General features: G+C 33.6%; 1 protein-coding gene across 1 annotated transcript in view; it reads left to right on the top strand.

Moving 5' to 3' along the window:
* The window catches only part of LOC106670571 (calsenilin), a 46,264-nt gene that overhangs the window by 1,841 nt on the left and 31,369 nt on the right, over window positions 1–13,054 (top strand). The window contains exons 2-3 of the mRNA XM_024228564.1: window positions 3,955–4,025; window positions 10,499–10,663. Coding sequence (XP_024084332.1) covers window positions 3,955–4,025; window positions 10,499–10,663 — 236 coding nt within the window. The remainder of the gene's footprint in view (window positions 1–3,954; window positions 4,026–10,498; window positions 10,664–13,054) is intronic.

The following is a 13,054-nucleotide window of genomic DNA, read 5'->3' as shown; positions in this document are numbered from 1 at the left end:
ACCGGTCTTGTGCGAGTTCTTACTTCTTTTTCTCGTCTTTTACGTGTATTTTTTAACCTGTACCCATTTGAGCGATCTGTTACGGACTCTTTACTTTTGTATAAAACTAAATCAATATCCTAAAATTCTGTCTTCTCAATAGTTAAAACAGCTCATTAGCTAATTAGCTCTTCTACATTTTCAATCAAAAATTCAATTGATCTCTTGTTAAAAAGTTAATGAATATGAAAAAAGTACCAATTTATCTTAAAACTTAGTTCGTTTTTATGTGGAAAAACCACTCTGATTTCCACCGGCTAAGTCCTTAAACTTTTTCAAAGAAGTTTCATCATTACTTATCTTTTTCTTGGGCCGTTATATTGCTTTTCTAGGTCGGACTCGTCAAGGCGTCACGCTACCATTAGCAGTGCATGAGGTAAAAACTCCATAGACACAAACGAAAATAGTCTGCCGAGGCGGTTATCAGCAATGATAACAATGGAAAAATTTTACTTTTACAAACGAGTTCAAACAAATAAAACATGAATTAAAGGGGTAACTCTCAAATGGCATTAATCCTAGTTACATTATTGACATACAATATTTTCATATAATACCGTAGAAAATAGATCGTATTATTTTTTTATTTTTTTTTAACGAGGGTTTGCAACAGCAGAGGTCATATCAACCCTCGGGGTGCCGTGATTTTGAAAAAAAAAGCCCATTTGTAAGTATGTCGGGCTCGAATGGAGGGCCGCTGGATTCGAACCCGGGACCTTAACCTTACAGTGATGAGCGCCGTAAACCTAAGCGCCTAAAGCCAGAAACACACTTACCCGATGCTACGCCATGCGACGCTACCCGACGCAAATCAAAACTCCGATTTTCCATAANGCGTCGCATAGCATCGGGTAAGTGTGTTCCTGGCTTAAATCGTTGCGGCCACCGACGCCCCCTATTATTGTTTTATTCTTATCATATCTTATATCTTATCGTAACATGTACATAAGAAACACATACATCATGTTTTGGGGTGTTTATAACATCATTATTTAAGTTTTGTCTTAATTACGCAATTCCTTATTTTTATTCATGATTGTTAGTATTGGTCTAATAACTAGCCCAATGTAATTTTCCTTGCCTTTTAAATTTAAATTGATACATTTATAGCAATTTTTAGTTGTTTGAAAGCTAATATTACAAAGTTTTAAGAGTTAAACTTTAAGTAGTTTGAATGAACAAATTTTTCTTTTGCAGTAATCCACAAGCAAGTTAGTTTGTGTTACTGCCTTTCAACCATCCAACAGTGCCATCGTATGGTAGACATTATCTCCTTCTCGCTTGGGTTGGGACAGTACTGTTCTGGAGCGTTTGTTGACGTAAACCAAGCTTTTGATCAAGTTTGGCTCCGGGCTTCCTGTTCATGCTCTCAATCTCTCCACTTACAGTATGAGTTAACTGCGCGGTTATCTCACTGACCGTTTTTCCCGAGTCATTGAAGGTCCCTTTCAGAATATTTCCCTATCCATTCTGCAGTTCCTAAGGGTAGCGTTCTGGCCCCCGTACTATACCAGGTTTATCCTGCTGACATTCCATCACGTCCTCAAACCACCACATTCACATTTGCAGACGATACAGCAATCCTCTCTTGTAAGTCCGAACCTGTCATTTCCACTCGAAACTTTCAACAACACTTCCCCCTTGTAAAAAGAAAAGAATCTAATTTAACTCATACAATCACTCTCCGTAAAAAGATCTCCCCTCCAGTTTACTTAAAACTTCAGAGTGTTTCAACTTCTATAGTTCACCCATTTAATTCGGAAACGATCTACTTTAGCAAAAAATGGTCTTACAAATCTCATGTTAATTCTGGCTAGGAATATTTATTTATACCTGCAACAGAGTGTATCTACAAGAGGAGTGGTAACCAGAGCACATATTAACAAAAAGAAAACAATTGAGTAATTAAACAATAAAAACAAAAACACATGGCTTAAGGATTTCTGGCAGTATACGTTTTAATTTGATTTTAACTGAATGAAATACGTCTATTTGATTGGAATAATGGTTCAACAATCTCATTATACTCGGTAGAGGGGATTTTAGTCCATATTCTTTTCTGCAATGTGGGACAAAGAATAATTTACGGTTCCTTAGTGGTCGCTGAGGTACATGTAGTGATAAATATAATTTTTGAATGTCAAGGGCCCCATTCCACAATTTACCACCCCAAATGAGATCAGAAGAAGTACAGCTGGAGCTAAGTGACTCTAGACTAAGAGCCAGTTCAATTTTTCCAAGTAATTCAGATCTGCAAGACCAAATCTGAAAGCCATTATCCTGGTTGCTTTCCTTTGTAATTTTTCTAAGTCTCTAATCTCACCGACATGGAACGACAACACGATTCGATTCTAGAGCTTATTTTATGCCGCTTTTACCGTAATGAAAATTTTCATAGGACATATTTTGCTGAAGTTAATCGTTTCCGATAATAAAGGGGGTGGGCCATCTTGCTGTTCCAAAAAGCATACCTCCCTCCCCGTCTTCCGTCGGTTTGCACAAGACCATTTTTGCTAAAGTTAATCGTTTCCGATTTAAATGAATGGACTATAGAACTTGATACACCCTGTATATTCCAACTACGGACACGGTACGATACCTCCGACCTGTACATCGACAAACACGACGTGGAATCCACAGACACGACTGTTCAAATTCAAAGTCAAGTTATGAAGTTCAAAGCCAATAAAGGGCTCTTGCACTATTTCTTGACAAACACTCTGACTTACATCTTAAAATTAAAAGGCTGTTTTACATCATGAATTTACTCGAAATGTAGGGTTCAGCTTACGAAAAAATCCTTGATGTTCCATTTTGTGTATCAAACGAAACTACACACACAGACATAAATATTCCTTCGTTCAAGTTGAAATCCGTTCCCGTTACCGCGAATTTCACAAAACCCTCACAACCATCTTAAATTATCACATCTAAAAAGTCGCATCCCGACGAATTCCCTCGAACTTTCCTCACTGAAGAGATGGCCTCGAGATCACCAGTGATAGTGAAAGTAATATTGACAATAAAATTAATTAAACAGACAAGACTTTAGCATCATTGGATTGCCACTAATGCGTATTTTCTCCACTCATATTTTTAATATTGTATTTATTTCCTACCTCATTGTTACATGTTACCATTTCTTTGATAATTGTTGGAAATTTTAGAAATGCCCAAATAAATCATTAAATAAGTAATAAATTTACTTTTAAAAAACGTGGAATTTTTTTAAACAAAAACCAAAGTAATTAAGGTTTTTAGTTTAGATAAAAAATGTCAGTGTCACGAGCGGGATTCGAACCCACGACCTTCGGCTAGATACGCCGCTTCTCAAAAAAGGAGGGAAAATTCGAAAGCTTGTAGGTTGAGATGGGGAGTTGGAGTTGGAGTGGATCGAATTCTCGATAGCTCAAGTGGTAGAATAACGGCGTATCTAGCCGAAGGTCGTGGGTTCGAATCCCGCTCGTGACACTGACATTTTTATCTCAACTAAAAACCTTAATTAATTGAAAGATTATTAATTGCTCAAGCGGACCACGAAAACTAGTGAATGAAAAACCACCGTATTTATTTAGTTTATTATGATTGTAACATATATTTGCATTAGTGGTTTATTTTTAAACTATATTTAGATGGGAAGTAGTATGATTTTATTTTTAATGAACTAAGATAAATTAATTTTTGCTTAAATTTAGTTTAAAGTATTAAAAATATTAGTGACTATAATCAAATTAAATTAGATTTATTATACAATTATGTAAATTATTTTTTAACAATAGAGACTTTAGACTGATTACAAGTACCTGTGAAAGTACGAATTGTCATAAATCGTTACAATTAAACATAGCTTAGTTTTAGAATTTATAGATGTAGATAGAACAAAATAGAATAGATTAGTGTATTTTTATGTTTCAGATGCAACGTTATATGCACATTACGTGTTCAAAGCCTTTGACGTCAATTGCAACGGCGCCATCAGTTTCAGAGTCAGTAGTATTTTATTATATTATTTTTAAATATTGTTTAGCGTGTAGTTGCATGATCACCACAGTAGTTGCAGTAGATGTAGATTGAAAACAGCCTTGAAAGGTTGACAAATAGTTTTGCAGAGTTTCTAAAAAGGACGCGGACGTGAATAGCGGCTGAGATTTATGATTGGTTCTGGATTAACGGTGACTGGCTCTAACTTCCTCAGTTATTCGGTGTAATTCTTCAATTGTCAAGATAGTCAAAGCGACCGCGGAATCATTGTGTCTGAGACAACTTTGTTATCATCGACGCCAGTTGGAAAACGGTACAATCGGTCAACGGCGGGGCTCGAACTTCCCATTTCCCATCGTTCAATCATTACTCACCTCAAATGGTAATTAACCCCCTTTCCCATTGAACAGGGGACAAGCTTGAAATATGATTTCGACAAACTGTTGAAGTTTAACAACGGTTCATACGATTTACATTCATGCAGATGGAAGGTTTTATGTAACAGACGTTTACTGCTTACATTATCTGGCGTACATGACACGAACTGAATTCACAATAAATAGAATTGAATAACTTCTGAGTGTTATATTGTTTTGCAACTCCATTATCGGCTAAATGGTTTTATAGCTGAAAAAGCACAAACTTTTTTCGTTGTATACAAAAAAGAAGTATATAAATAACGTTGGTATAAAAAAGCATAAAGAACAAGAAAGACGAATTTTCGTTATATTTATGCTGTGCTGGTGTTTTCCTGGTGTCAGCACAGGCTTTTTATAAGGTTTGGCAAGAAGAGTTGTTATTTAAACTCAAAAATATCCTACCTTCCATCTCTAGGATTGTCGATATTACGGGCCATGAAATCTCTTTTTTTATTTTTTCAACTAATAAATTTTAATTAATTGAGGTTTTCAGGTGAGATAAAAAAAGTCAATGTCACGAGCGAGATTCGAACCCACGACCTTCGGCTCAACTAGTAGAGCAGCGGCGTATTTAGCCGAAGGTAGTGGGTTCGAATTCCGCTTGTGACATTGACTTTTTTATCTCATCTAAAAACGTTAATTAATTGAAAGATGTTAATTGATCAAGCGGACCACGAAAACTAGTGAATTCAATTGATAAAGTTGACCCCCATGGCAGTATCTTAGGTCCTATTATTTATACTGTGCTAAAATAAGGCATTTCTAAACATTCTTTAATAACAACGACCTTTTTGTTATGATACTGCGATTTTTTCTTCTCATTTTGATCCTTGTGTATTCTATAGAAATATTTTAACCCATATTCCCCTATCCAAATGATATCATCATTCTCACTCTTAAACATCCCAAACACATCCATCAGTATTCTTCCTGTGGTGTTCAAAATTGTCGAAAAAATAAATTTTAAAGCTTTTCTCATCCTACATTCAGATAAAATCTTCCTCCTCACCAGTTAACGTTCCCTCGTTCCAATAAATAATAATAATAAATGTAATACATTGTGGTACGTTCCTGTTATTCTAAGATGGGGCACTCTGGCATCCACTCATTTTTGCTCGATTATTATCTTATTCCGGAATCCTATTTAGCTGACATCTGCTTCAGAATGAGCTTGGCAACGAGTACGCACATATCAGTCTGATGGCGTCCCACAAGGAACATTCTTAGTCCCTTCCTGTACACCATTTATACAGTTGAATTTCCTACACAATCATCCTCGCCTACTACGACACAACAATTTTATCTTGTTACCCAAATCCTCAAATAAATCTTGAGCAAAGACGATTCCAAAAAATAGAGAACCAGACTGAACGAGTAAAAACGTACACAGTGCACAGTTACAATGATAAAACAGTCTTGCCCCCTCCAGTATAAATCAATAATAAGATCCACTCAAGACACGTACTCAGAACTGTACCTAGACAGCACACAGGCGTGAAAGCACCACGCAAAATATAGTAGCACCGACAAAACTCGGAAAACTATGAAGATTTTTAAGACCGAAATCTGTTTTGACCGTCAAATTTCAATTAAGTGTATACATGCTGCGACCACTATGGATAAACCGAGTGGAAATATGGATTTAACAAAACCTTTCTGTCCAAGCAATCAAATTTTGTACTTTTTGGTTATTCGAGGAACCTAAACCCCCTTAATAAAATTCATTTTTTCTTCTTATATTTGAACACCACTTTTATGTTATTGCATCGCCTTTCTAGCATCTTTTTTTTATCTTATTCGAAGGTTTTCCTATATATGTTAGTTCCTTCAATATTGCTAGTTCCCTTAGCTGATGTCTATGTTTTTATTACTGCCGACCCCTTGTTTTTTTGTTATTGCTTTGTTAATAATTAATAATCTCTTAATAATTGTGTAATAATTTTTTAATGATTGTCATGCGGTATCCAATAAGTACGTTGGTAATTTTTTGTTTATTTTCTCAAATGGGGCTGGCTCAGTTTTAAGATTCTGTGAACAACGTTATAAGCAACTTTTCAATTAATTAATCTTTAATTAAGGTTTTGGTTGAGATAAAAAAGTCAATGTCACGAGCGGGATTCGAACCCATGACCTTTGGCTAAATACGCCGCTGCTCTACCACTTCAGCTATTGCGACTCGGATCCACTCGGACACCAACTTCCCATCTCAACCCCACCTTTCGAATTTTCCCTTCTTTTTGCCATTTTTCTTTTTGTTATCTCAACCAATGTCTTATATAAAGATTAATTATTATAAAGATTATGATTATTCAGTTATTCGGTAAATAAGTAATTTGGTCACTAGATCAAGTTAGTAAATATAATGGATTCAATAAGTAAAACGAAGTATAACTTCACTAACAGCTCCCCATGGCCACTTCATATGTGGCCGAGAATCGAATCCTCATTACACGACATTTTGAGAAATGGCAAAAAGGAGGAAAAATTCGAATGGTGGGGTTGAGATGGGTAGTTAGTGCGGCGATAGCTCAAGTGGTAGAGCAGCGGCGTATTTAGCCGAGGGTCGTGGGTTCGAATCCCACTCGTGACGCTGACTTTTTTTTATCTCAACCCAAGCCTTATATAAAGGTTAATTAATTGAAAAGAATTTATTTGGTCGATCGGATCACGAAACCTAATAATTTCTTAATAATTGTGTAATAATTTTTTAATGATTGTCATGCGGTATCCAATAAGTACGTTGGTAATTTTTTGTTTATTTTCTCAAATGTGGCTTGGCTTAGTTTTAAGATTCTATGAGTAATGTTATTAGCAACTTTTAAATTAATTAATCTTTAATTAAGGTTTTGGTTGAGATAAAAAAATCAATATCACGAACGGGATTCGAACCCACGACTTTCGGCTAAATACGCCGCTGCTCTCCCACTTGAGCTAACGTGACTGCGATCCGAAGATTTATTTGGTCACTCGGATCACGAAACCCAATAGATGTTATAAGCAACATTATTTTACGCAACGTTTATTTGCATGCCAAAAAAATTTGCATATAGACTAGAATGTCAGGACAAGTATCGCCAATTTAGATCAATCAAACTCATGCCAACGTGAACACATTTGCGTTAATATTGTAAATTTGGTTTGTTGTGCCTTCTATAATGGATTACCTTACTTACATAAAGAAAATATTATTTATGAACGGTCTACGGACATGATTGATGAAATGGAGCTAAATTTCTTCCAGTTACAAGCTCGACTAAGATGAGTCTATCTTATTCAAAATTATTTTTATTCTATCAAATGAAACTTGCGATATTTCCAAAGTAAATGTTCTTTAGAGGTCGAATGATAAAAATATGTTAGATATTCTCTGCTTAAAGTTTCCAGATGCGATGTACAATTCTTTATGAGAGATAGTACCTCCTACTTGTCTGGCAAGGCCTTCTCCCGCCATCTCTGGTATTTCAAATTATGGTCATAAATTCTATTTGAAAAATAAAGAAATTGCGGGTCGTAAATCCCGTGTTGGTAGACCGGGTAGTGCAGTGCCGGCTCCGAGAAATAAAACGGGGTTGCGAGTATAGCCATCGTTACGGGCTACAACTCTCTCTTCGCCCGAGCATATACATGTTTTATTTCTATGCTTAGCAGGCTTACATGTCTCTATAACGGAAAGGCCGTGATCGATTTCTCGTGAAAGACGTGAAAAATTAAATCAAGGGTCCGCTCATGAATAAATGTGGTAACTTGGTGGCATGCAAAGGATGTCATACTTTTTGATAAGAGGGAAATCTACACTCAAAAATACTCGGGAGAAGGCCGTGTAATATAGTTTTAAGTATGGTCCAATCGGGTTGATGAATTATTCAACTTCTAACGCGGTTAAACCAAGGGGCTAAACGAGTATCCCAACGCTCGTCAGTTGCCAGGCAACAGTTTTCACGCGCTCTCTTTATTCAGTTATAAATAAAACAACGTACTTTTATTATTTTTGCAAATGAGGAAAAGTATTTTCTTTGTTATTTCACGATGTGAAGAGACCCGGGGAACGGGTTTTAAAAAGAGCCTTGAGAGAATCAAATTAACCTCATAGGAATCTCCTAGTTATTTGTTCCCTAGAGAAGGAAAAACCTTAAGAAATTTAATTGAAAAGGGCAGTACTATTTCCTTCTACACTGATCTTAAGTCTCGGTATTACTGTACTTCGGGAAGGTCGACTTTTTACTTCAGTCGAAAAAAAACCTCATTGTACACCTAGCACAAAGTACAACATTCTTTGATGGCATTTTCAATAAAAACAAAACTAAACCATGAATTTATTTCAAATTTTGCTCGTTTTATTATTCTAACAAGTTTAGTGTTAATCACCATCACTTTTATTGTTTTAAAATGTATTGTATAATAAAAAAGCACCTTTCATTGTACATCTACCACAAAGTACTATCTTGTTTAATGGTTTTTACAATAAAATGTTAAAACAAAATACGAACTTATTTTAAATTTTGTTCGTTTTATAAGTATACCAAGCTTAATGTTAATTATCATCAGATTTACCATTTCAAAATGTATTATATAATAAAAAAAACTCCTTTCGTTGTAAACTTAGCACAAAGGACCTCATTATTTAATCGTCATTTCATTAAAATGAATTTATTTTCAATTTTGTTCGTTTTATTATTCTACCAAGTTTAAAAATCATCACCACTTTTATTTTTTTTAAATATATTGTATAATAAAAAAGCACCTTTCATTGTACATCTACCACAAAGTATAATCTTGTTTAATGGTCTTTTCAATAAAATGATAAAACAAAACATGAATTTATTTTAAATTTAGCTCGTTTTATTAGTATACCAAGCTTAATGTTAATTATTATCAGATTTATCATTTCAAAATATATTATATAATGATTAACACCTTTCATTGTACACGTAGCACAAAGGATCTCATTATTTAATCGTCATTTCATTAAAATGAATTTATTTTAAATTTTGCTCGTTTTATTATTTTACCAATGTTAATCATACTCATCATCACTTTTATTTTTCACTTATCATTTCAAAATATATTATCTAATAAAAAACACCTTTCATTGTACACTTAGAACAAAGTACTATATTGTTTAGTGGTATTTTAAATAAATAAAAAAATAATATAAAACGAACATACTTTAAATTTTCCTCGTTTTGTTAGTATACCAAACTTAATGTTAATTATCATCAGATTTATCATTTCAAAATATATTATATAATAATTAACACCTTTCATTGTACACATAGCACAAAGGACCTCATTATTTAATCTTCTTTTAATTAAAAAGCATGAATTTATATTAAATTTTGCTCGTTTTATTTCATTTATTATTATTCTATCTACCTTAATGTTAATCATCATCACTTTTATTTCGTCTCACGATTTTCACGATGTGAAGCTCGCGTGTGCTTTCTCCTCTTGAAAATGTAATAAAAACGATCAAACCGCCATTCTATAAAAATAGGTTGAGATTTTTTTAAATCTATACATAAACGTCAGCTTTTTGTTCTATTTCTTTGATAAAAATGTAGCTTGGATTCTAATTTTTCTATGACAGAAAATGGTGCAAAATTTGTACAAAATATTTTACAATATAAATCCTTTTTCTTTTTAAAACATTATTATTTAACAGTATTGAATTGTTAGAATGAAATCTTTTGTTTTGGAAATTTCTCTGTAAGTACTATATTACTAAGTATAGATAGTACTTAGTACTATATATACTTACATTTTCAGCAGGTGTGTCAGCTAAATCATTTATTAGTCGTACTCATTTTCAAAATCATTTTGATAATGCTATTTAAATAGTTTCATTTTTGTTAACATGAATTTTTAAAATATAAATAAACCTTTTTATTGTAATCTTTGGTATAATTAATGGGATCTTATTGGTCAATGGTCATTAAAAGGTGAAAAATAGTTTGTGTAAAATGTCACTTACCCTCTCTTTTTACCTTATTGCTTGTTCTGCATGGCTGTTCTTATTGATGTCTTTTTTTATGGTGTGTGCGTAACATTTTTTTTTTAAGGATTTGCTGGTGACACTGTCGACCCTGCTCCGCGGTTCGATATACGAGAAGCTGCGGTGGGCGTTCAAGCTGTACGACATTAACGGCGACGGCTGCATCACCAGGTCCGAGCTCGGGGAGATCGTTATAGCTGTCCACGAGCTGATGGGTCGTCGATCGCACCAGGTAAGGATCAAGAAATTCCACTTTGAAACCCGTCTGACCCAATTTCCCAACCTCACCCTCGAGTGGGCCGTAAAGGCTATAAAGGGGTGGTATTGAAATTCAAATTTGCAGGGTTCTAAGGGACTGGAAATTGGAAATATATCGATACATGAGGGTCAGAGTGCTTTGGTCTTTGTATAAGTTGTATGGGAGGGAGGGAAAATTGTATAACTAAAACTCTTCCACCGTCAACACAACCAGGCACACAACCGTTGTTTTTTTTTGGTTTTATTACGTCTTTCATTAAATCTCGTATTATATCGTGCAAATGCATGCACATAAAATACAAAAGTTGAACATAAAAATGAACTTTTCTTTCGGTTGCAGCTTTCGCAAAGTTTCGCTGCATGATATTTGGAAAAACTGGTTAAACCTATTTTCTGCGTTTTATGTTTTACATATAGTTTTTCTACATTTTTATGTAGTTCAATAAAAAATAAATATTAATAAAAAATTAGCAGTAAAAAACCCTCATTCATCGCACATTTTCGAGGCCAACAAGCTGTAAATATTAACTTCCGAATTTTCAGTTGTCCAGTTCAAAATATCCAATTCCGCTTTCATCTGGGCAAAGCTCCAAACGGTAATGTTCTCCAGATATTCAGAAATATAAACAACCCTTCAAACTGATTGAAACGCCTTTTCCTTGTTTCGTTTGAAATATAAATTTATGTTGTCATTGAATTGTTTTGCGATCGTAATTTATATAATCAATATTTACATCAATTTGATTAAGATTTGAGTTGACCAGACTGGGAGTTGTTGAATATTTCTTCTACTACATTCAATCGTTTAACAGTTAATTTGTTCCTTACTTTTGGAAACAACAAATAATAAAACTAAATATTTCATCGATTTTAGGCCAAATTCAAGTAAGAGTTATTTTCATATTTGTATTTTAATAATGCTTAAGATTTTCATTGTAATCAATGAAATCATAATAAAAATCTTTTAAGTTTCTTATACACTTTTTTCTAACTATAATGTTCATAAACCTGCCTTACACGGCTATTATTCTGTTTTACCAAAACTTCAATATTTTTCTTCAGTTTTGCCAAATTATCATCTGTGAAGTAAATAGTAATGTGTGTGATTAGTGACCGTTAGTCGAAGATTATTCAGAAATCGTGAGTACCTTCAAGGGACTTTTTTGTTTTTAATTATGTTGTATTATCGTCTCCGAACAAGCCCTATCGACTTCTGTCAACACTTGGGCTTACAAAGTTGGGCCAAATTTCTCCTTTATACAATATCGTTTTGGGCGAATTCAATTTAAGTAAGTCCTCCTGTTATTTCTTTAATATTCCGATCAAGAAAAACGTACCAAATGATTATTGCCTGAACTTAAAGCTTCTTTTACTAACTTTTCGTAAAAAAATGTGAAGAATAAAATAAATAAAACAAATAATAAGAAATTATATATTTGATAGATATCAAGAAAAGAATTTGATTTATTTATACAAATAATTTTAATTAAATTGTACCTGTTTTCTTTCATTGACTTTGAACAAAACATAAATCAAATTTGTGGCGATTAGTGACCGATAATCGATGATTATTCAGAAATCGTGAAATGTGGTCTGGTGTGATGTAGGTTTTAGAAAAACATTTTCTTTATCGTGCCAACGTTTCGATTTTTATTGAGATCATCTTCAGGGCCTGGGATTTGCAAACATTGTTTAAATTTAACAAAAACATTTAGGATGTGGAAAAAAGTGAATTTATACAATGCAAAAAAAATTTTTTTTTTAATTCAATGAAAGTATTTCTACTCACTCAAAGTGTTTGTTTACTGCGTAAAGTACGCGTATAAAAAAATATTTTGTTACATTGTATAAATTCACTTTTTTCCACATCCTACATGTTTTGTTTTTTTAATTAAAACAATGTTTGTAAATCCCAGGCCCTGAAGATGATCTCAATAAAGATCGAAACATTAGCACGATAAAGAAAATGTTTTTCTGAAACCTACATCCCACCAGACCTCATCTCACGTTCACTTTTTTCCAAATCCTACATGTATTTGTAAAATTTAAACAATGTTTGTAAATCCCAGGCCCTGAAGATGATCTCAATAAAGATCGAAACGTTGGCACAATAAAGAAAATGTTTTTCTGAAACCTACATCACACCAGACCGCATCTCACGATTTCTGAATAATCAGTAATTAGTAATTCAGAATGCAGTCAAATATTCCATCATTCTTTTATTTTCCTCTCTCTTTTCTTAATTTTTTAAATTAATAAACGTACATTTATATGAAAATTTCCTCCCATGAGTTTCAATTTACAGTAATCATCTTGTAATGGGACCTTCCGTGGAATGATTAATTCGAGAAATTATGAACTTAAT

Source organism: Cimex lectularius, unplaced genomic scaffold, assembly GCF_000648675.2.
Source record: "Cimex lectularius strain Harlan isolate CLEC.00 unplaced genomic scaffold, Clec_2.1 scaffold153, whole genome shotgun sequence".
Lineage (NCBI taxonomy): Eukaryota > Metazoa > Arthropoda > Insecta > Hemiptera > Cimicidae > Cimex > Cimex lectularius.
Note: the sequence above shows the minus strand (reverse complement) of the source record. Positions and strands in the feature narration are given on the sequence as shown.